The sequence below is a fragment of the Thalassophryne amazonica genome, chromosome 13, assembly GCF_902500255.1.
Source record: "Thalassophryne amazonica chromosome 13, fThaAma1.1, whole genome shotgun sequence".
NCBI lineage: Eukaryota > Metazoa > Chordata > Actinopteri > Batrachoidiformes > Batrachoididae > Thalassophryne > Thalassophryne amazonica.
In genome coordinates, this window is record NC_047115.1 from 68,361,726 (window position 1) to 68,385,938 (window position 24,213).

At 42.4% G+C, this 24,213-nt stretch overlaps 1 protein-coding gene across 1 annotated transcript in view; it reads right to left on the reverse strand.

The window, feature by feature from the left end:
• ltbp1 (latent transforming growth factor beta binding protein 1) overlaps positions 1 to 24,213 on the reverse strand; it is a 440,667-nt gene that overhangs the window by 380,617 nt on the left and 35,837 nt on the right. Inside the window, 1 exon segment of the mRNA XM_034184166.1 lies at positions 9,317 to 9,387. Within this exon segment, the coding sequence (XP_034040057.1) occupies positions 9,317 to 9,387 (71 nt within the window).

Genomic DNA, 24,213 nt, shown 5'->3' on the forward strand with positions numbered 1-24,213 from the left:
CCGAATATTAACGGCATGTAAATGTAGTCACCGACTCTACCAGGTGATTTCACTGATTAATATCAATTTGAGCAGATGGAATCAGTTAATCAGTGAAATCGCCTGGTGGAGTCAGTGGCTGAAAAGAAAACCTGCACCCTCTTGACCTTTTCTGGAACAAGGTTGCCCACCCCTACTTTACATGATATACAGTAGTGTTCAGAATAATAGTAGTGCTGTGTGACTAAAGATGAATCCAGGTTTTGAGTATATTTCTTATTGTTACATGGGAAACAAGGTACCAGTAGATTCTCACAAATCCAACAAGACCAAGCATTCATGATATGCACACTCTTAAGGCTATGAAATTGGGCTATTAGTAAAAAAAGTAGAAAAGGGGGTGTTCACAATAATAGTAGCATCTGCTGTTGACGCTACAAACTCAAAACTATTATGTCCAAACTGCTTTTTTAGCAATTCTGTGAATCACTAAACTAGTATTTAGTTGTATAACCACAGTTTTTCATGGTTTCTTCACATCTGCGAGGCATTCATTTTGTTGGTTTGGAACTAAGATTTTGCTCGTTTACTAGTGTGCTTGGGGTCATTATCTTGTTGAAACACCCATTTCAAGGGCATGTCCTCTTCAGCATAAGGCAACATGACCTCTTCAAGTATTTTGATATATCCAAACTGATCCATGATACCTGGTATGCAATATATAGGCCCAACACCATAGTAGGAGAAACATGCCCATATCATGATGCTTGCACCACCATGCTTCACTGTCTTCACTGTGAACTGTGGCTTGAATTCAGAGTTTGGGGGTTGTCTCACAAACTGCAGCCCTTGGACCCAAAAAGAACAATTTTACTCTCATCAGTCCACAAAATATTCCTCCATTTCTCTTTAGACCAGTTGATGTGTTCTTTGGCAAATTGTAACCTCTTCTGCACGTCTTTTATTTAACAAATAAAATTAGCTTCACACAGGCATCTTCTAACTGTCACAACACTTACAGGTAACTCCAGACTGTCTTTGATCATCCTGGAGCTGATCAATGGGTGAGCCTTTGCCATTCTGGTTATTCTTCTATCAATTTTGATGGTTGTTTTCTTCCACGCGTCTCTGGTTTTTTGTCCATTTTAAAGCACTGGAGATCATTGTAGATGAACAGCCTATAATTATTTGCACCTGCGTATAAGTTTTCCCCTCTCCAATCAACTTTTTAATCAAACTATGCTGTTCTTCTGAACAATGTCTTGAACGACCCATTTTCCTCATGCTTTCAAAGAGAAAAGCATGTTCAACAGGTGTCGGCTTCATCTTTACATAGGGGACACCTGATTCACACCTGTTTGTTCCACAAAATTGACGAACTCACTGACTGAATGCCACACTACTATTATTGTGAACACCCCCTTTTCTACTTTTTTTTTTTTTTTTTTTTTACTAATAGCCCAATTTCATAGCCTTAAGAGTGTGCATATCATGAATGCTTGGTCTTGTTGGATTTGTGAGAATCTACTGAATCTACTGGTACCTTGTTTCCCATGTAACAATAAGAAATATACTCAAAACCTGGATTAATCTTTTTAGTCACATAGCACTACTATTATTCTGAACACTACTGTATGAGATACATGTTAAATTTACACAGAAATGCAGCAGTTTCGGATCGGATTCCACGACGGTGGATTAGCAGCCAGAGAGAGACCAGCCAGTGACGTCATTGTGCCTCTCTCAGTGGCTGTCACCGTGGCCTTTCCAGAATCCCAACACCCAACCCCCCACTCCCAAAAAAGGCAGACTTGCATGATTCATGCAGGGAAATGGCTTCAGATTTTTTAAATATTCCAGGTGGAGTCAAGTCACCCCCCCTCCACACACACTTCACTTGAAGTTAGATCCATCCCTGGAGTTTTACAAGCTGAAAGTGCTGTGTGTCTGTACTCAGCACCCACATGCACAAACCATCTGAGCTTATTCAGACTGTTAATGTTCTCACAATACGAGGTCTGTGATAAAAGTAACGGACCTTATTATTTTTTTCAAAAACCATATGGATTTGAATCACATGTGATTACATCAGACATGCTTGAACCCTCGTGGGCATGCAAGAGTTTTTTCACGCCTGTCGGTTACGTCATTCGCCTGTGGGCAGTCTTTGAGTGAGGAGTGGCCCACCCTCTCGTCGTTTTTTCATTGTTTAGGAATGGCTCAGAGACTGCTGCTTTGTTTGATAAAAAATTTTTCAAAAAATGTAAGGCACAACTGAGTGGACACCATTCGATAAATTCAGCTGGTTTTCGGTAAAAATTTTAACGGCTGATAAGAGATTTTGGTCTGGTAGTGTCGCTTTAAGGACGGCCCACAGTGCCTGACGGCGATCTGCGCTTCGAGGCGGCAACATCTCGCTGTTTCAAGTTGAAAACTTCCACATTTCAGGCTCTGTTGACCCAGTAAGTCGTCAGAGAACAGAGAACTTTCAGAAGAAGTCGGCATAAGGAGTTTATTCGGACATTCCATTGTTAACGGACATTTTGTAATGAAAGAACGTGCGGGCAGAGTCGCATGTCGGGCCGGACCCGACCGCGGGGGGTCGCGACAGGAAAAACACCTCCGTTGGAAACCTTAACGGGCAAGTTGGAACATGCCCAAGCTGTTAAACAATTTCTCAGTTACTCACTTGTTGAAAGCCATCAAAAGCCGCCTGAATTTACAAATGGTTTTCAACACGGAGGTGTTTTTCCTGTCGCGGCGCACACAGATTCGCCAAGTCGTTTCCGTGACGACTCGGCGAATTTGCACGCATGTCTTTCATTAAAAAATGTCCTTAAACAGTGGAATGTCCGCATAAAGTCCTCATGCCGGCCTGTTCTGAATCTTCTCTGTTCTCTCACGACGTCCTGGGTGAATTAAGCCTTAAATTAGGATGTTTTCAGGTCGAAACAGGCCGACGACGGCGCGTGGAAGCGCTGCGCGACGTCCCGCTGCGCGACGTCCCGCTCCGTGGGAAGTCCTTACAGCGACAGAAACACCCCATAATCTCTCATCAGCCGTTAAACTTTTCACCGAAAACCATCTTAATTTCTCGAATAGTGTCCACTCGGATATCCCTCACAGGTCCAGAAAAAATGTTGATAAAGCAACGCGCGCCGTCCGCAGCGGCTATTCAGACAAAGAGATTCCGACGGGCAGGGTGGAGCACTCCTCACTCAAGGCCTGCCCACAGGCGAATGACGTCACCGACACGCGTGAAAAAACTCACGCATGCGCACGAGGGTTCAAGCTTGTCTGACGTAAAAACATATGAATCAAATCCATTTATTTTTTGAAAAAAATAAAAAGGACCGCTTTTTTCATCACAGACCTCATACTTATACCAAACTGGTGAATAATTAAACTGCACTCTGCCAATTGAGGACGCAGGACTTTTTGTACAGACGATGAATCCTAATCCTGTCACACTGAGGTGGGCATGTGTGTGTGTGTTTGTGTGTGTGTGTCTCTGTGTGTCTGTGTTCTACTTGTAGATGTGTGCATCTGTCTTGTGTGAGCAGTAACAAGAGAACTCAGCCCCCAGGAAACCTCAGCCTGGGTTATTGTTAGGTATGAATTAGGGTTAGCCCAAGGCCAAGGTCACACCCGGGGCTGAGTTCGCATCAGGCTGACTTCTCCTATATCCGTGTGCGCATGTGCATTTGTCTTGCCTGTGCATGTTTTTACTGCAGATGAAGGCAGCGTGACACGCAGTGTGTATGAAAGTAATTAACTGAATGTTCATGAAAAATCAGTAAGGTATGTCTTCTATAATACATTCCAATTCTAAGGTAGAACTTTACTAGTGTATATTAAGGTATATCTAAATATCTAAAAAAAAAAAAAAAAGAAGAGAGAGAGAGGAGTAGACTAGAGTAAAGTCACTTAGGCAACTTAGGTGCCTGGTCTTGAGAATCAGGGATGGTAGGTTTCAATCCTCCAGCACCACAACATTTTCATTCATTAAATTTATTTCTGCCTAAAGGTGAAAATGACTTCATCATAAATAACAGATATTACTGATCAGTAAAAACACCTTTGTGCTCAGTGCAAAAAAAGGGAAGAATTGCGGTTCATCTTTTACGCACAGAATCTGATACATTTTACCCTTTTACACCAACTGTTAATTTATTAAATACTGTACACCCAGTGTTTACAATGATTGATTTTTTTCTGTCAGGCAGCGGCATCTGAATTAAGTTTTTTTTTAAGCTGCAGTGCAGTGTGTAAAGGTCTTTGAAAATCAAATTCATAGTGCATCTGCTCATCAACTAAGAGACATCAGGAGATGATATATCCCCCAGTCCCCACAAAGCCGTAATCGACTGGTGTCAGGGGATCACCCAAGTACACCTTTGCACTAAATGTGAATTAAATTATCAACTTGTTCTTCCAATGTCACGCTAACAAGGGTAGCAATATCGCGAATATCTCACTGTGACCTTGAAATTGGGGGATCACCCAAGTACACCTTTATGCTAAATATGAATGAAATGGGTTAACTGGTTCTTGAGGTATTACGCTAACAAGCAAAAATGGATGGATGGACATGATGATTGCTATATCCCTCCGTATTTCATGCCAGGAGATAAGAAAAGGACATAATGATCATTTTGTCACTATTACTACTCAAATTTTTATTAAGGTTACTTTTTACGTTCACCACCCTGGCAATTCAAAAGCAAAGTAGGCTCACCACATCATGTATTCATTTGATGATGTGGCTATACCTTGAATGGGTTCATGGCTCAGTCCTGTCCCTCTGATATATGAATAAAATAAATATCAGACTCGATAGAGATACTGGATGAGATTGTGCCCATCTCTAATAAAAGATGCAGAAGTACAGTTTGTAACTTGGCAGAAATGCATTTTCAGCGATGTGTCTTTCTGAGGAGGTTTCCAATTTTTCAAATCTTTTTTTTTTTTTTTTTTTTTTTTTGGCAATTTTGTAAAATTATGGTCAAAGACTTCTGTCATTAAATTCCGTGATCATAAGCAATCATTTGCCATAAAGGAGATTCCGGGGACCTATTTTTTATATGTTTTTGCACTCAGATTTTTCATGTGGGACAAAAATGATGATAATCAGTTCAATACTGAGTAGAACACAAACACGGTCAAGGTGAAACAGCTTGGCAATGTAAGACTTTTGGGCAAGTGGAAAAACCTCTAAATAAACACTTTCTTTCCATCACTGACAGTCACTTTAAAATGTTTCTTTCAATTTACTGAACTAAACATGCCCACTCAAGCAGAAAACTGTAATGACACTCATCTATGCCGTAGCAACAAGAAGCAGTTTACTTGGATTGCTAACACTTAGCAGTGTTACCATTCCAATTCAATGCCAGACCAATTTTCATGGGTTTTGTTTCAAATGGAAAATTTTACGTCTCCGTCCCTCCCTCCACCCCACCCCCGAAAAAAAGAAATAAATAGGACCCAGTTTAAAAAAATCTGAGAATTTCTTTTTAAGGTTCTGAAATTTGAATAAACAGGACACTACTTACCCACATTTGAGATAAAAATAGTTACATTTTCAAAAATACTGTCACTTGCTCCATAATTCAAGTTTGGATATCATGATATCACAGGTGCTGTTCTTGAACTTGCATCATACCATACCAAGTCCATGTTCTTTGTTTTTTGTATAAACTTCTGTCTTTTTATGGTTTATTTTCTTTCTTTCTGTATTTGTCTTGGCTTTGAGGTTTCAAGCCTTAGTCTTGACGGGTAAAATTAGTCAAAGGTTGCCAATAACCGAGCTGAATAAACATTTTATGTCTGTATTTTTTTATTTCACAGTATGAAAGCATTTTCATTGGTATTCAAAGATTTTGGACAGTTTAACTTATTTTATTATTATTATTATTATTATTATTTAAATGATTTGCATTTATTTCTGAAAATATTTTCAATTCTATATTTAAAATACAGGGGTGTCAATGTTTCCAACCAAGACTGTTACGCAGTTTGAATTTCTATTCTGAGCCATGTCTCGACAACTGCATGGAGGATATGTAGTTAATAGCCTATAAATAAGCACTAAGTGGGAGTAAAGACAATTTGGCTTCACTTTTTAGAAGGTGTCATATCAGTGTTTAAATCATTCAAATTTTGTATATTTAGGCTCTGCACTATTAGTCAGACAAATCAATATACTAGTATTACATTTTATGCAAATGTAATGTGCATGTTTTTTGATAAGCAGGCATTTTCTAATGCTTTCAAACAAAGTATCATAACATTAAGCTAACAATAAATGCTAACTGAAGCACTTACGACTATCTGTATTATAATGGAAATCCTTCATTGTTGTTTGTTTGCTTGGCACCAATTTTACTTGACCCTTCTTCATCCCTCTGTTCAAAAACATGAACGGGTTGTTTCAGTATAAAGGCCCCCTGGCACTTGCACAACTTTGATCCGCGCACTCTGCCATGCACGAGAATAAACTCATCTCAAACTCATTGTAAAGCAGTGTAAACTGTGCGCAGCTTCGTGCAAGTGTGCACAGAAAATTTTGAAATGTTCAAAATCTCCATCACGCATTAATGACATGAACTTCACATGAACATTACGCAAACAATTAAAAAACACTTTGTGTGAGTGAAAGTCAGCGTCAGTGCACCACATCAGAGCGCAGCTCGTCTGAATGACTATAACGAGATGTTAAATCCATCATAAACATACTTTTACAGCTGCACACAAGAAGGGAAAATCATGCAACTGTTTTACCAAGCCACTGCAATGTAAACATGACAAATAATTACCTTTTTAGACGGTTCCAAATGCTTTCTCCACCTCCTTCAGTGTGCACGTGTGCACGTGAGAAAAGCTGCTGCTGGAGCGGTCCTCTGTGATTCCAGAAGCAATTAGAGCTGTTTTCAACAGTCAACTCGAAGAGAAAATGATTAAACCGCTACGAAATAATTATTTTATATACACAGTGTTCAGCGCACAACGCATGGCAGCCAGTGGAACAAAGCACAGCGTCCAGTTGGGAACACAGCGGATGGGCTCGTCACGACGATGTGCGTGCAACTGCGTGGATCAAAGTTGTGCAAGTGTCAAGGCACCTTCAGAAACTATCAAGGTGTCTTTATTATCCCCATTGGGGCAATTTGTTGTGTAGTCAGCAGAGAGAACACATTCATACACTCAACAAAAACGCAACACTTTTGATTTTGCTCCCATTTTGTATGACATGAACTCAAAGATCTAAAACTTTTTCCACATACACAGTATCACCATTTCCCCAAATATTGTTCACAAACCAGTCTAAATCTGTGATAGTGAGCACTTCTCCTTTGCTGAGATAATCCATCCCACCTCACAGGTGTGCCATATCAAGATGCTGATTAGACACCATGATTAGTGCACAGGTGTGCCTTAGACTGCCCACAATAAAAGGCCACTCTGAAAGGTGCAGTTTTATCACACAGCACAATGCCACAGATGTCGCAAGATTTGAGGGAGCGTGCAATTGGCATGCTGACAGCAGGAATGTTAACCAGAGCTGTTGCTCGTGTATTGAATGTTCATTTCTCTACCATAAGCCGTCTCCAAAGGCGTTTCAGAGAATTTGGCAGTACATCCAACCAGCCTCACAACCGCAGACCACGTGTAACCACACCAGCCCAGGACCTCCACATCCAGCATGTTCACCTCCAAGATCGTCTGAGACCAGCCACTCGGACAGCTGCTGAAACAATCGGTTTGCATAACCAAAGAATTTCTGCACAAACTGTCAGAAACCATCTCAGGGAAGCTCATCTGCATGCTCGTCGTCCTCATCGGGGTCTCGACCTGACTCCAGTTCATCGTCGTAACCGACTTGAGTGGGCAAATGCTCACATTTGCTGGCGTTTGGCACGTTGGAGAGGTGTTCTCTTCACGGATGAATCCCGGTTCACACTGTCCAGGGCAGATGGCAGACAGCGTGTGTGGCGTCATGTGGGTGAGCGGTTTTCTGATGTCAATGTTGTGGATCGAGTGGCCCATGGTGGCGGTGGGGTTATGGTATGGGAAGGCGTCTGTTATAGACGAACACAGGTGCATTTTATTGATGGCATTTTGAATGCACAGAGATACCGTGACGAGATCCTGAGGCCCATTGTGCCATACATCCAAGAACATTACCTTATGTTGCAGCAGGATAATGCACGGCCCCATGTTGCAAGGATCTGTACACAATTCTTGGAAGTTGAAAATGTCCCAGTTCTTGCATGGCCAGCATACTCACCGGACATGTCACCCATTGAGCATGTTTGGGATGCTCTGGACCGGCGTATACAACAGCGTGTACCAGTTCCTGCCAATATCCAGAAACTTCGCACAGCCATTGAAGAGGAGTGGACCAACATTCCACAGGCCACAATTGACAACCTGATCAACTCTATGCGAAGGAGATGTGTTGCACTGCATGGGGCAAATGGTGGTCACACCAGATACTGACTGGTATCCCCCCCCCAATAAAACAAAACTGCACCTTTCAGAGTGGCCTTTTATTGTGGGAGGCTAAGGCACACCTGTGCATTAATCATGGTGTCTAATCAGCATCTTGGTATGGCACACCTGTGAGGTGGGATGGATTATCTCAGCAAAGGAGAAGTGCTCACTATCACAGATTTAGACTGGTTTGTGAACAATATTTGAGGAAAATGGTGATATTGTGTATGTGGAAAAAGTTTTAGATCTTTGAGTTCATCTCATACAAAATGGGAGCAAAACCAAAAGTGTTGCGTTTATATTTTTGTTGAGTGTACATACATAGACTTAAACACAACATGATCATAAGTATAGCATGAAAACTCACCAGACAGTGGGCATAATAACACAACATAAAACAATACGGAACAAAACTAATTAAAAAAAAAAACTCGTGATTGTGTTTATAACACTAGCAACAGTGGGCATTAAAGAGTTCTTGTACCTATTGGTCTTACATCTCTTAGACACAAATCTACGACCAGACAGAAGCATTTTGAACTCTGGGTGCAAGGGGTGACTGGCATCATCCAGGATCGACCATGCCTTTTTAATGGCTCTGTTTTTATGTATGGATGGCAGGTCATTTAAGGAAGCGCCAGCCTCCTTGCTACACTCATTTGTAATACAATGCTGAAGGGTTTTTGTTTTTCAAAGTTAAAAACCCATAGCAGCAACTACTACAATACCTCTGAATTTAAGAAATATTGCCATGTGTAGTGAACAAACTGTAAGTAAAAAAATAAAATAAAATAAAGCATGTGAGAAGTCTATCATTATGAGATTTTTAGTGTGGACTCACGCTTTGTGCACCGCTGTGATCCCTGAGCTTTACTCCATCCATGACAGCACTGCCCTCCACAAACATTCACCCTGCAGATACAAAAGAAAAAAGCAGATGAAACAACAAAACACACAGAGATAAAGGTCTCAAAGAACAACAGTAATGAACCTTTCAACTCCTGACTTCTAACTTTGCCAAAAACAATGAATCAGCATTTTCTGCAATCATTTACCTACCATAGCATCTGAATAAGAGAAAAGTAAATTATATAATACTAACAATAATAAAGGTTGTGACATAAAGATCAAAAACATCATGTTAGATGGATGCACGCCATAAATAGAAATCATGGAGATACTTGGACTGTGAAAAGCAATAGGCCAGACAGCTAGAAAAATCAAGTTTCAGTTTTAGAGATTTAAAATGTTATCAAATAATATATAAGCTGGAACAGCAGGTTATTCAGTTTTGTCAAAACAGTTGTTTGTTTTATACCACAAGCTCTAGAAAATCACTTGTCTTTTTGAGTTACAGTGGTAAAACTTGGGGGTGTGTGTGTGGGGGGGGGGGGGGGGATTAATTGCGCTGACTTGCTGTAATATCATTAATCAACAAGAAAAACAGAAGAAATACTAAGGTGATCGCCGGCCGCTAACCCTAAGCTTCACTAAAAGACCCAGAATTTAGGTGAAGTTGAGGCCGCGGCCCGCTCCAATTACTAATAACATGAATTAATAGAGTAAAAAGCGTAAAACAAAACTGTACCAGTATGCTAGCCATATGAAAGGGAAAATAAGTGTGTCTTAAGTCTGGACTTGAAAGTCTCCACAGAATCTGATTGTTTTATTGACGCAGGGGGATTAATTGCGCTGACTTGCTGTAATATCAATGTAATTTTTCTTTTTGTTGTTGTTGTTGTTCTTTCGTAACGCGTGCTTGACAACTAACAAAATCAAAATCTATCCATACCCATTTTCAAGTGGTCATGAGGACTTCAACATTTGTTCAAGCTCTATGACCACAAATTCATCAAGCTTTCATGAATTTGAGAATAGGTCTTACTTTACACGTGTACATAATTAAAGTTCAAACCACTGCATATATGCTCTTCAATGCACTTCATTATCTACCAAAATTCATTTCTAAATAACAAACACGAAAAACACTCCACACCTTAGTTTGGATCTGTAAGACCGGGTTTGTGAAGCCACCGGCAAGGTAAAGCAGGTATGAGAGACAGGTTACACCATGATAATCATTTACCCAGAGTTATCTGATTGATATGACACAAATCTGACTGACTCAGTCAATTATCCATATCGCATATCAGCAAAAATTGGCCCAGACTGCATTGCATACAAGAATTTTTTGCTGTCAGCCAACCTTCTGCTCGCTTTCATGTAATGAACACTTATACTTTGCAGTGCCCAGCAGCTAAGATTTATTTATACATGCGTTATTTTACAACTGCAATACTGTTATTTTTATATGCGTCTTCCAAACTCCTTTCATCATGGATATCAAAAGTTTCAGGAATATGACAGTGCCACAACTGAAATGAATTGAACATTGCATGTCTATATGTGTTGATGTTTGCTTTCTGGCCAAAACACGTTACAATGCAGCCTGATGCTGAGGGACGGCTGACTTCAATTCGCAGCAAAATAAGGGCAGAAATAACAGTGACTCTATGTTGGGTCTGTATCACATATTGTTATGTAATATACAGAATTGTCTGTGGATTTTGTTTTTTCTTGACTTGTGTTATCAAGTACACATCATTTGGCTTGATGAGAAAGAATATTTCTGCAATACTCTTGTTGCCAAAATATAATGTTAACTGTTAACCTCACAGAGCCAACTTTAATTTAAACAGTTCAATAAAAACTTTAGGTGACAATTTCACTGGGGATATTTATAAACTGCTGACTTATCTGAAAAGACAGCTGTCCTAAAGGACAAGTACCTCAGCACATGGGTATTGGAGAGCAGAGAGACAGGTACTCAAACCATGATTGACATCTGAATCTTCACTGATTTGACCCAGAAAAGGTAGGTCAAGATCCCTCACAGGACAGGACAGGACAGGTGAGAGATGCCAAAATGGGTGTAATGTATTCAAACTTTCTGCTTCGTGTCAAAGGTCTGGCAGCAGCATTTTGAACCAACTGGAGACCAATAGTGCTGGACTGCGGTAAACCAGAAAATAGAACATTGCAGTAGTCCAATCTAGAAGACACAAACGCATGAATCAGGGTCTCAGCATCAGCCATAGACAGGATGGGACAAACCTTCGCTATATTTCGCAGGTGGAAGAAAGCAGTCTTCGTAATATTTCTAATGTGGAGGTCAAAGGACAACATAGGATCAAAAATTACCCCAAGGTTCCTCACTTTGTCAGTGTGATGTATGACACACGAGCCTAGGCTAAGCGTTAGCTGGTCAAATTGATGCCGATGTCTCACTGGACCAAGAACCATCATTTCAGTCTTATCAGAATTTAAAAGCAGGAAGTTGTTAGACATCCAGCTTCTCATTGTCGCAAAGCAATCTTCTAAGGATTTTATGTGGATAAGATAGGGTGACCATATTTTGATCACCAAAAACCAGGACACTCGGCCCAGCAAAATGAGATACTCAAAAAAGGGTACTGGTTGGCAGAACCGGAATGATAATATAATTGACGGAACGATGGACAGAACAGTACCTTATTATGCCTCCTACCTCCCAAGCTCCATGTATTGATCACCAATATCAAGACATTAAAACCAGTCTCCAGACAATGAAATAAAATGTTATCATACGAAGTAGAAAGTCCCCCCCCCCCCCCCCCCCCCCACCCCCATCATGTTCAAAGCATAAACCTATCACTTTTCAAATCACTGGAATGGCAGATTGCCATATTGGAAAATTTACCCTCACTAACACTAGATGGTACCACACAACCTGTTCTGCCATTCTGTCACTGTTCTGTCAAGAGTTTGGTGCTTCTAATGCCGACCTAAAGGTTCATATAGTGGCTAAATAACTTGATTAGTTTAATGGTAAGACCTGCTCATCTCATCAATACTTGTTTTGCATTTGCTTACATGTAATGTAAGCAAAAATGACCCACTCTGCCAACTTACCAGTTGTTCCAGTTCCATTCCACCTATAGTTCTGGCAATTAGTAGCTCCCATACTCAAATAATACTAGACGTTTCATCAACGATGTCCAAAGATGAAAAATAATGAAAACCAGGACGTTTACATCACTTTCTAAAAACAAAACAGGATGGCCAGGACAGGATGTAAAAACAGGACATGTCCTGGGAAAACAGGATGTTTGGTCACCCTAGATAAGATTACCAGCAGTTGTCAATTTCAATTTCAATTTTCAATTTATTTTCCATTATATAGTGCCAAATCACAACAGAGTTGCCTCAAGGCGCTTCACACAGGTAAGGTCTAACCTTACCAACCCCCAGAGCAACAGTGGTAAGGAAAAATGCCCTCTGAGGAAGAAACCTCAAGCAGACCAGACTCAAAGGGGTGACTCTCTGCTTGGGCCATGCGACAAACATAAATTACAGAAATAAACAAACAAAGAACAATTCACGGACGAATATACAAGAACTGCTGTTGGTGCATAGGACAGGAGGGTCGCCAACACAAACACAACTCCCATCTCTGGATGGAGCTGCACCTTAAACAGAGAAAAAACAGAATCAGGCATCAGAAAGACAAAAAATACTGTATAATTTGCCAGCATTAATCAACAAGAAAAACAGAAGAAATACTAAGGTGATAGCCGGCCACTAGCCCTAAGCTTCACTAAAAGACCCAGAATTTAGGTGAAGTTGAGGCCGCGGCCCGCTCCAATTACTAATAACATGAATTAATAGAGTAAAAAGCGTAAAACAAAACTGTACCAGTATGCTAGCCATATGAAAGGGAAAATAAGTGTGTCTTAAGTCTGGACTTGAAAGTCTCCACAGAATCTGATTGTTTTATTGACGCAGGGAGACCATTCCACAGAACAGGGGCACGATAAGAGAAAGCTCTGTGACCCGCAGACTTCTTATTCACCCTAGGGACACAAAGTAGTCCTGCACCCTGAGAACGTAAAGCCCAGGCCAGTACGTAAGGTTTAATTAGGTCAGCTAGGTAGGGAGGTGCCAGTCCATGAATAATTTTATAGGTTAGTAGCAGAACCTGAAAATCTGATCTCACTGGGACAGGAAGCCAGTGAAGAGATGCCAAAATGGGTGTAATGTGGTCGAACTTTCTGCTTCGTGTCAAAAGTCTGGCTGCAGCATTTTGAACCAATTGGAGACCCCTAAAGCTAGACTGCGGTAAACCAGAAAATAGAACATTGCAGTAGTCCAATCTAGAAGAGATGAACGCATGGATTAGGGTCTCAGCATCAGCCATAGACAGGATGGGACGAATCTTCGCTATATTTTGCAGGTGGAAGAAAGCAGTCCTACTAATATTTCTAATATGGAGGCCAAAGGACAAAGAAGAATCAAAAATTACCCCAAGGTTCCTCACTTTGTCAGTATGATGTATGACACATGAGCCTAGGCTGAGTGTTAACTGGTCAAATTGATGCCGATGTCTCACTGGACCAAGAACCATCATTTCAGTCTTTTCAGAGTTTAAAAATAGGAAGTTTCTAGACATCGTATTGTCAGCATGTATAACTGAGTATCATCAGCACAGCAGTGAAAGGTAATTCCAAAATGCCACAATATGTGCCCAAGGGGTGTTATATAAAGGTAGAAAAGCAGGAGGCCTAAGACAGGCCCCTGCTAAGGTTAGAGGTAGTGTTATTGTACAAAGCACAGTGAGAACGACTGGTCAGGCATGAGGTCAACCACGCAAGGGCACTCCCAGTAATCCCAAAATGATTCTCCAGCCTATCGAGTAGAATATGATGATCCAAGGTATCAAACGCAGCAGTGAGATCTAACAGCACCAGAACTGTAGTGGTGTCTGAATCCACTGCAAGCAGAACATAATTCACCACTTTAGTGAGAGCTGTCTCCATGGAATGATATTTTCTAAAAGCAGACTGCAGTGGCTCAAAAAGATTATTCTCAGTAAGGTGGTCCACGAGCTGCCGTGAAACCACTTTTGCAGAATTTTAGAGCAAAATGATAGCTTTGATATTGGCCTCTAGTTTTTCAACACACTAGCCTCAAGATTAGATTTCTTAAGTAATGGTTTAATCACTGCAGATTTGAAACATTTAGGAACAGATCCAGAAGTTAATGAGAGATTATTTCCAGCACAGTCGGCCCAAGAGTGGGCCACAGGTCCTTAAACAGTTTTGTTGGTATAGGATCAAATAAGCAGGTTGTGATTTTTGTAGACGTTATGAGTTTCATCAGCACACCTACTGAGATATCAAATTCTGCAAATCTAGGTAATACCTCAGTAATGGCCTATGTCTCTCATTTTGTAATGATCTGAGCTTTTGTATCATGTTGGGTTGTTTTATTCTGCTTTGTTTAGTTTTGTTTTTCTGTGTGTGTTTTCTCTTGCTGGGTTTTTCCTGCTTGGCTTTGTCTTTCCCCATCTTTCTTGTCTGTCTCGCTTTGTGCTTGGTGGTGCACTCTGTCTGGGCCACACCCTGTTCTGGAGTTCTCCACACACCTGTTTCTAATCTGTAGCTCATCACCAGGGGATATGTAAGTGGTTGTACTACTTCTCTGACAGATCATTGTGCTTTATGACTTCGCTTCCAGCTATGTTCATGTATTTTTCTAGTCCTGCTTGCCACTCTGTGTTTTTTACCACCTGCCTGTTTTTTTGACCACGCCTTATCGCCTGATGTCATTGATTTGTTTGCTGCTCTTGGACAGCTTTTTTGTGCACCAGACCCTGTTTTACCAACCAGTAAACAATCTTAAACTACAGAGCTGTGAGTCTGAGTCCTGACGTCTCTGTCCACTCAACCTGATGTAAATACTGTTCACAAATCTGTCTAAATCTGTGTTAGTGAGCGCTTCTCCTTTTCCGAGATAATCTATCCCACCTCACAGGTGTAACATATCAAGATGCTGATTAGAGAGCATGATTATTGCACAGGTGTGACATATCAAGATGCTGATTAGAGAGCATGATTATTGCACAGGTGTGCCTTAGGCTGGCCACAATAACAGGCCACTCTGAAATATGCACTTTTGATTTATTTGGGGGGGTGTCTGGGGGTCAGAAAACCAGTCAGTATCTGGTGTGACCACCATTTGCCTCACCCAGTGCAATACATCTTTGCATAGAGTTGATCAGCAGTCAGATGCCATTGAATATGCAGGGCTGTGAAAAGAAATTGTGAAATCCGAGGAAAATTCGCAGGGGATCAAGCCAGGGTCTAGGGCCCGTGGGGCCCCAGAAACCAAATTAATTTTGTATCTCATGATACATTTTCAGCATCTCCTGGAAGAAAAAAATCTCAAAAGAAGTGCATATTTAAATGGTCCTAGATTCAGCCTTCATTTAAACTGTCAATGATAATGTTGAAATAACAGAATATAACAAGGAAGTAGGACCTAGAATGATTTTCCTTTTAACTGTAAACCAAATTATGCATTAACTCAGAACAGTTAAACTACATGAAATTCATGAAGACTGAAAAGACTCTTGAAGGAGCCATAGCTAAAGCTTGGAGAATATTTTGAAAAATCATGGTAAAATATCAATAACAGGCCTTATAGTAAAAAAGTCACATATTGTTGTGTAAATTCCTGTAAATCCACTCAAAGCCAGTGTCTTTTTTCCCCATGAAAAAAGTCTACATTAATAAAAACTCATTTACATCATTATGTAAATTCCTGTAAATCCGCTCAAACCCATAGTGTCACAGTGTCTCCTACAACCTTGAAGGTTGTATGAGGCATATGCAGACTCTCAGACACAGGTGTTGGATTAAGAAAAAGGCAAAAAACAAAACCGGGGACTACAGAATACAGGTAATGCAATGAATGACTAAACCACAAATAAATAATAAACAGAATTAAACCAGTAACAAAAGCATTACACGATGAAAAGAAACAAACAGAACCAAACTTAAATGACAACGTAAACTAATATGAAAAGTAAAACCGTAAAATCCTCAGCGGAAGCCAAGACCTGAATAGAGGGTAAACCCCGACATGAACCCCAGGCCGGGGCAGATCCTGACACACAAGTGTTGTGTTTATATTTTTGTTCAGTGTATATTAATTATATTATTTTTAGTAGCCTTAAGAGCCTACAGCCATTATGCTATAGCACACTGCCATCCACTGGATGTATAATGAGCTGCAGTAAACTGCATTTTATAATTCTAAGTCCTACTTCTGCAGTTATTTTGGTAAAAATAACTCAAACGTAATGCTGGAGGAGGTGCAATTCAGAGACAGTAATATTGTAATGTAACTAATTACTTTGAAATAGTAACTAGTAATCTATAAGCACTGTGTTAGGTTTAGCAATGTGGGATCCACTGTTGTTTGTACAAATTTAAAAGTTGAGCAGAAACATGTGAAAGCTGATCCACTCCCTGTTAGAATAAGCAGCAGTATCACATACAGTGCTCTTGAGGATAATGACCTCCTGCATGCCATCATATGGTTCTGGAAAACATCACACAATTAGTAACTGAACTGAGTGATACTAAATCCAGAATCAGCACTTTAGAGCAGGGAATTAAATGGATTAAATCCCAAGTGCATGAGTGCTTACAGGAGCAGTCTGAGATAAAGAAAAGGAAATGCAACATTTCCTGAGTCAGACATTGAAGTGGATATACTAATCAGTAAATCTGTCCCACAACTGAGCAGGAAAGGAAGCCTGCAGACATCAATAAGTTAACAGAACAAAGTGACGAACTGAGCCTTATATAATGAAGAAAGCAACGTGGTTTTAAGATCAGCAAAAGCAGAAGTGATGGGAAACCGGGTATACTATGTGTCAAATTCAAACACCTTGAGGTCCAGAATAAAGTGGTAAATAATGCAAAATGCTTTAAAAAAGTGCTACCATTTCATGGCAACAGAAAGTGATTATAAGACCAGACTTGACACTGACTCAAAGGGAGCTACAGTACATCAGAAAGCCAGAAGTGAACTAAACAGAAGGCATGACGACAGTGAATCAAATATTATAATCCTTCAAAGTAGTGAAGAGAAGCACTACTTGGCACCCTGACTCAAGTCCTACTAGGGGTTCATCTCCAATGGAACTAAATAGGGTCCAAAGACTTAGAATGCTAAAAGAGTTCAAAGACTCTCCAGACTTCAGTCACACACATTGTATCTCATGAAGTCACAGAAATATCTGTAAATAAGTGCAAGTGAACACGGTTAAATGTATGACTACTAACTTTGACAGTCTTTGAAGTAAACGTGATGACCTTAAAGTCACAGATTTAATGTTGAACCACTGACTCTCTCATTAATATTCCAGGTTATCATTTCAGAGTCAACACCAATGACATGAGAGGAACGGAGCAATTATTTGTGTGAAAGATCATTTAAATGTTGAACTGTGCATAGATTTAGTGAATGTGAATCTAAAGGATATCAGAAGCCATCCTCACAATTTAATAATGGTCTACAAAAAAGGTTGTTTAGTGACTAAAAGCATTTTAAAGTGAATGATACTGAAATCTCATTTTGTTGAGTTTCCCAGGAGATGCAAGAATGTTTTTTTTTTACTTGCAAAAGTATCATATCTCAGAGAGCGAAAAGCTGATTTGAAGATTTTCTTTGGGATAGGAAGCAATGGCACTCATTCAACACAGCTGAATATCTAATGGTGCAACCCAAAGTTCCGGTGCTCTTTATGAGACACACACATGAATAACTTATCTGTCATTTCAACAAAGTACAAGATTTTTGCAGTTGATATGAAGATATACCACCCATTTCTTGTGGTCGGTCATCTGGGCATTTAACCTACTTCCCGGTTAGCAACGCACATGACAACTTGCTACTCGGTGAAAACAAAGGTGTCTGTGTAGTCATAAGCCACGGCAAACACCAGCTGGAAAACTGTGAGAAGACTTTGTGGGAACATGCAGGCCGGCAAAAGACGTGTAGACTAGTTGGCTGTCTGAACAGATCTGGCTGACATGATTTGTTTTCATCAAGTAAAATCATTGCTAAGTGGAAGTGACACAGCGCCAAGCACAAGAATACTCTCTGGTACAGCAGGAAAGCAAATTCAAGAACACTGGAATAGTTTATTGATGTGATCAGCTGAGTGGGTACTAGGTTTGAATAATGAGAAGTGTAAACACTTGCATGGAGATAACAAAAGTCCTTCTCACCAATATGAGAAGAATAGTGAATTACTTGTTAAAGAAGAGAAAGACCTGGGGATTGTGGTAACCAATGTCCTTGTTGTGTGGGCCGCTGAAGAGGAGGTACTGCTGGCCCACCACTACCAGATGGCGCCCTGCTTGGAGTGCGGGCTTCAAGCACGAGAGGGCGCCGAAACTAGTGGAGTGACAGCTGTCACATCATCAACACCAGCTGTCACTCATCTACGTCATCCTCCATAAAAGCCGGACTGCAACTCCACCTCCCCGCCGAGAAATCAGCTACCATTCAGGTAATTTTCTCTGCTGACTTAAAACATTGAGTAATAATCTGAACTTCTTTGCAGCCGTTTTCCTGTGGTGTTTTCCTTATCTGTGGGATTGGCGTTTGGTATGATCAGCGACGGCTTCGCTTCACACCCCAACCAGATAAGTGATTAGACAGGAGCTGCACGAGTGTGTGATTGGAGGTGGAGGTGCTCCCTCCTAAAAGAACACAGACTGTGGGATTACTGAGTGTGCGAACTCACACTCATCAATACTGTTTCTGTTCCCTGCCAGCAGTACTGGGTCTGACTGCTGAAGACAGTGGCCACCTGGGGCGCAGGGCTTGGCAGCTCCGGTGTTCTTCAGATCCGTTGGTGGTGGAAGCTGTGTGGGATCCGGCTCTTCTCTCGCCAGACGTCTTCTATCTTCGAGCCTGCCCACACGTCACCTTGTGTATAATTGACATTCCACAATATTGTTATTGTCTGTACTTCGTTGTGCGATTCACAACATTAAATTGTTACTTTTTGGCTTATCCATTGTCCGTTCATTAACGCCCCCTGTTGTGGGTCCGTGTCACGACACCTTCCCAACAGGATTTCTCGGCCAATGTCATGGATCCCGAGGGGCGTCAACCAGAGCTTGAACAGCCAATGGAAGAACGAGTTGCACAGGCGCCAGCAGGAGGCGTGTTAGGTGAGCTGCAGCAAATTCTAACCGCTTTCACTGCTCGGATGGATTTGGTAACCGACCAGAACGTTATTCTCAATCGGAGGATGGAGGCTCTCACCGCCAGGGTGGAGGCGCGCGATCAAAGCGCTGCTGCAGCACCTCCTCCTGCTGGTCCCATGTCAGACACAGACGTTCCACTGGTCGTTCAACGACCTCCCCTACCGTCCCCTGAAGCATACATAAGCCCTCCGGAGCCGTACGGAGGTTGTGTCGAGACGTGCGCGGACTTCCTAATGCAGTGTTCGCTCGTCTTTGCACAGCGTCCCGTCATGTACGCGTCAGACGCTAGCCGGGTGGCTTATGTCATTAATCTGCTTCGAGGAGAGGCACACGCCTGGGCTACGGCACTCTGGGAGCAGAACTCATGGCTCCTAACGTCATACGCTGGGTTTGTAAGGGAGTTCAAACAGGTTTTTGATCATCCCAACAGAGGCGAGACCGCTTCGAGCGTTCTACTGTCAATGAGACAGGGGCGCCGGAGTGCAGCCGAGTATGCAGTCGACTTCCGCATCGCGGCTGCGAGGTCCGGCTGGAATACCGTTGAACTCCGCGCCGCCTTCATAAACGGACTGTCTCCGGTCCTGAAGGAGCATCTGCTGGCTAAGGAGGAACCGCGGGATTTTGACGGGCTTGTCGACCTGGTTATACGCTTAGACAACTGCTTAGAGGAACACCGGGAGCAGGGCAGGGGGCGTGACCAGAGGGCCAGCCAGAGGGCCCCGTGTGGCAACAGCTCCCCCTACTGACGAAGCTATGGACACGAGCAGGGCCAAAGTGAAACCAAATGACAGACAAAGGAGGCTGGCCCGCGGGGAGTGTTTTTTCTGTGGCTCTAGTGGTCATATACAGAGGAACTGCCCCAAACGGTCAAACTTACAACGCCCGTCCTTAGAAACTGGGCTAAGGGTGGGCCATAACACGCACGCGGGGAAGCCCCATAGATCCGCACAAATCCCAGTCACGATCCATAGTGAGGAGTTAACCCTTCACGCCCCAGCACTCGTAGACACGGGGTCGGAAGGGAATCTGCTGGACAGCAGATGGGCAAAGGAAGTAGGGCTCCCTCTGGTGGCTCTGCCTTCACCTTTGAAGGTACGGGCACTAGATGGCACCCTTCTTCCATTAATCACACACCAGACACAGCCCGTGACATTGGTTGTGTCTGGGAATCACAGGGAGGAGATTGTGTTTTTTGTAACACCTTCAACCTCCCGAGTGATTTTGGGTTTTCCATGGGTGTTGAAACACAATCCCCGGATTGATTGGCCGTCTGGGGTTGTGACGCAGTGGAGCGAAACCTGCCACCGGGAGTGTTTAGGATCCTCGGTTCCACCCGGTGTGACAGCTAAAGAGGAGATCAAAGTCCCCCCCAATCTGACGGCGGTACCGGAGGAGTACCACGATCTTGCTGACGTCTTCAGCAAAGATCTGGCACTCGCCCTTCCCCCGCACCGACCGTACGATTGTGCCATCGATTTGATCCCGGGCGCTGAGTATCCGTCCAGCAGGCTGTACAACCTCTCACGTCCGGAACGCGAATCAATGGAGACCTACATCCGGGACTCCTTAGCTGCCGGGTTGATCCGGAACTCCACCTCCCCGATGGGCGCGGGTTTCTTTTTTGTGGGTAAGAAGGACGGCGGACTCCATCCATGCATCGATTACAGAGGGCTGAACGAGATTACGGTTCGCAATCGATACCCATTACCTCTGTTGGATTCGGTGTTCACGCCCCTGCATGGAGCCCAAATATTCACCAAACTCGATCTTAGGAATGCGTACCACTTGGTTCGGATCCGGAAGGGAGACGAGTGGAAGACGGCATTTAACACCCCGTTAGGTCACTTTGAGTACCTGGTCACGCCGTTCGGCCTCACAAACGCCCCCGCGACGTTCCAAGCGTTGGTTAATGACGTCTTGCGGGACTTCCTGCATCGGTTTGTCTTCGTATATCTAGACGACATACTCATCTTTTCTCCGGACCCTGAGACTCATGTCCAGCATGTACGTCAGGTCCTACAGCGGTTGTTGGAGAACCGGCTGTTTGTGAAGGGCGAGAAGTGCGAGTTCCACCGCACTTCTTTGTCCTTCCTGGGGTTCATCATCTCTTCCAACTCCGTCGCTCCTGATCCGGCCAAGGTTGCGGCGGTGAGAGATTGGCCCCAACCAACAAGCCGTTTCCTAACAGGCCTGCATATAAAGAGCAGATCTGACAACTGGTTGGTCATTAACCGGTTTGCGAATGATTTTTTTTATTTTTATTTTAGCTATTTTGGAAATGTAAATTTTGGGGTGGAACCCAAAACCAGAAATGTCAAAATACTGTTTCTGTTTCAGATGAACCAGTTGTAAAATAATTCAGGTTCAAAGCCCTGCTTAAGACAATGAAGTGACCACATAATGACACAGAATTTCCAAATTGGAATGAAACTTTTGAACCATTTAAAAATTTGACCCTGATTTCAAAACTGGTGCTGATGATGGCCATGACTACTATGTATATTAAGTTTGTTCAGGAGTGACAGAGATGGATGAAGAAATTACTATGATGCTTTAAAACACGCCAGATTTGCAATTTGGGATTAAACAGGAATTAACAGTGCTCTGTGGAGTAGCCCTATTATGGAGGGCAACTGTCCTGCATATTTTCCATGTCTACCTGCTTTTGTCACACCTGGTCAATAAACATGGGCACTTCCCAGCTCTCAACTGGCTGAGCACACCTGACTTAGTTTATTAGCTGTGGTTTGAGTAGAGAGTTGCAAAACATTCCAGCAGGTGCCCTCCAGCAGCAGGGCCAGAGGCTTGTTCTGGACAATCTTCGTTTCACAGCCAATTGCAGAAAAGGTCACATAAGCCTGTGTCTCTCTGCCCACTGCTTCAACACACTCAGAGTGTGTTGAAGCCACTGTTCGATGTGTAAGGGAACAATTATAAAAACATTAATTTAAGTATTATCATTGTCAGTTAGTTTTACTTAATAGTATGTGCCTACATGCAATCTGAATTATTAAAACAACATTTCCACCAACTGACTTTCATTCAACAGTGCATTTATTTCCACTGACAGAACATAGTATTTTCCTTCTTGGGCGATCACTCAAAGAGCCCCTTGAAGTGCAGCGAAATGACCAATTGTGTATGGTTGCTAGGAAAAAATAATAAATATTCAGCCAATCAGCATCGCCAAATTTAATGGGTTGTGGACAATAGACTTTTTCACCCATGGACTAATTGTGTATGGTTGCTAAGGAAAAATAATAAATATTTGGCCAATCAGCATCGCCAAAATTAATGGCTTGGGTCGACCCTGAAAGTGCTGCTGTTTTTGGCGGAAGCAAAAACGTCACCGACATTTGGGTTATTTATTTTTTTTGAAGAACTTTGGGACAGTTTTTGGGAGGTGAGGGGGGGAACCTGGAATAAAAGAGCGACCACAAACTGCTGCACACCGGCTGCAATCATGTAGGCGGCTCCAGCTCAGAGTTTGGTAGGTGGAAAAGAAGCAGCATGATGCCAACTAAAACCAGCTCCCAGCCTCACTTCTTACAAATGGAGCCAGGTTCTGTTTGTTCGGTTTTTTTTTTTACGGAGGTGTGTGGTTGCACACTGCCCTCAGGTCTGCGAGAAAAAAATGTGCAAACTGCTTCACTGAATAGTTTGGAGCGGGACTGTTGTAATGGGGCAAGGTTTCAGTGAGGATTTGAAGAAACGTTTTCTGGATCGAGTCTCGGCTGTGAATTTGACTATTTGGCAGCTCTTCGCCTCTTCAAGGTGAGTCTCTCTTTCTCTCTCACACATACATACATACACACACATATATATATATATATATATATATACACTCAACAAAAATATAAACGCAACACTTTTGGTTTTGCTCCCATTTCGTGTGAGATGAACTCAAAGATCTAAAACTTTTTCCACATACACAATATCACCATTTCCCTCAAATATTGTTCACAAACCAGTCTAAATCTGTGATAGTGAGCACTTCTCCTTTGCTGAGATAATCCATCCCACCTCACAGTTGTGCCATATCAAGATGCTGATTAGTGCACAGGTGTGCCTTAGACTGCCCACAATATAAGGCCACTCTGAAAGGTGCAGTTTTATCACACAGCACAATGCCACAGATGTCGCAAGATTTGAGGGAGCGTGCAATTGGCATGCTGACAGCAGGAATGTCAACCAGAGCTGTTGCTCGTGTATTGAATGTTCATTTCTCTACCATAAGCCGTCTCCAAAGGCGTTTCAGAGAATTTGGCAGTACATCCAACCAGCCTCACAACAGCAGACCACGTGTAACCACACCAGCCCAGGACCTCCACATCCAGCATGTTTACCTCCAAGATCGTCTGAGACCAGCCACTGCCGTCTGAGACAGCTGCTGAAACAATCGGTTTGCATAACCAAAGAATTTCTGCACAAACTGTCAGAAACCATCTCAGGGAAGCTCATCTGCATGCTCGTCGTCCTCATCGGGGTCTCGACCTGACTCCAGTTCGTCGTCGTAACCGACTTGAGTGGGGAAATGCTCACATTCGCTGGCGTTTGGCACGTTGGAGAGGTGTTCTCTTCACGGATGAATCCCGGTTCACACTGTTCAGGGCAGATGGCAGACAGC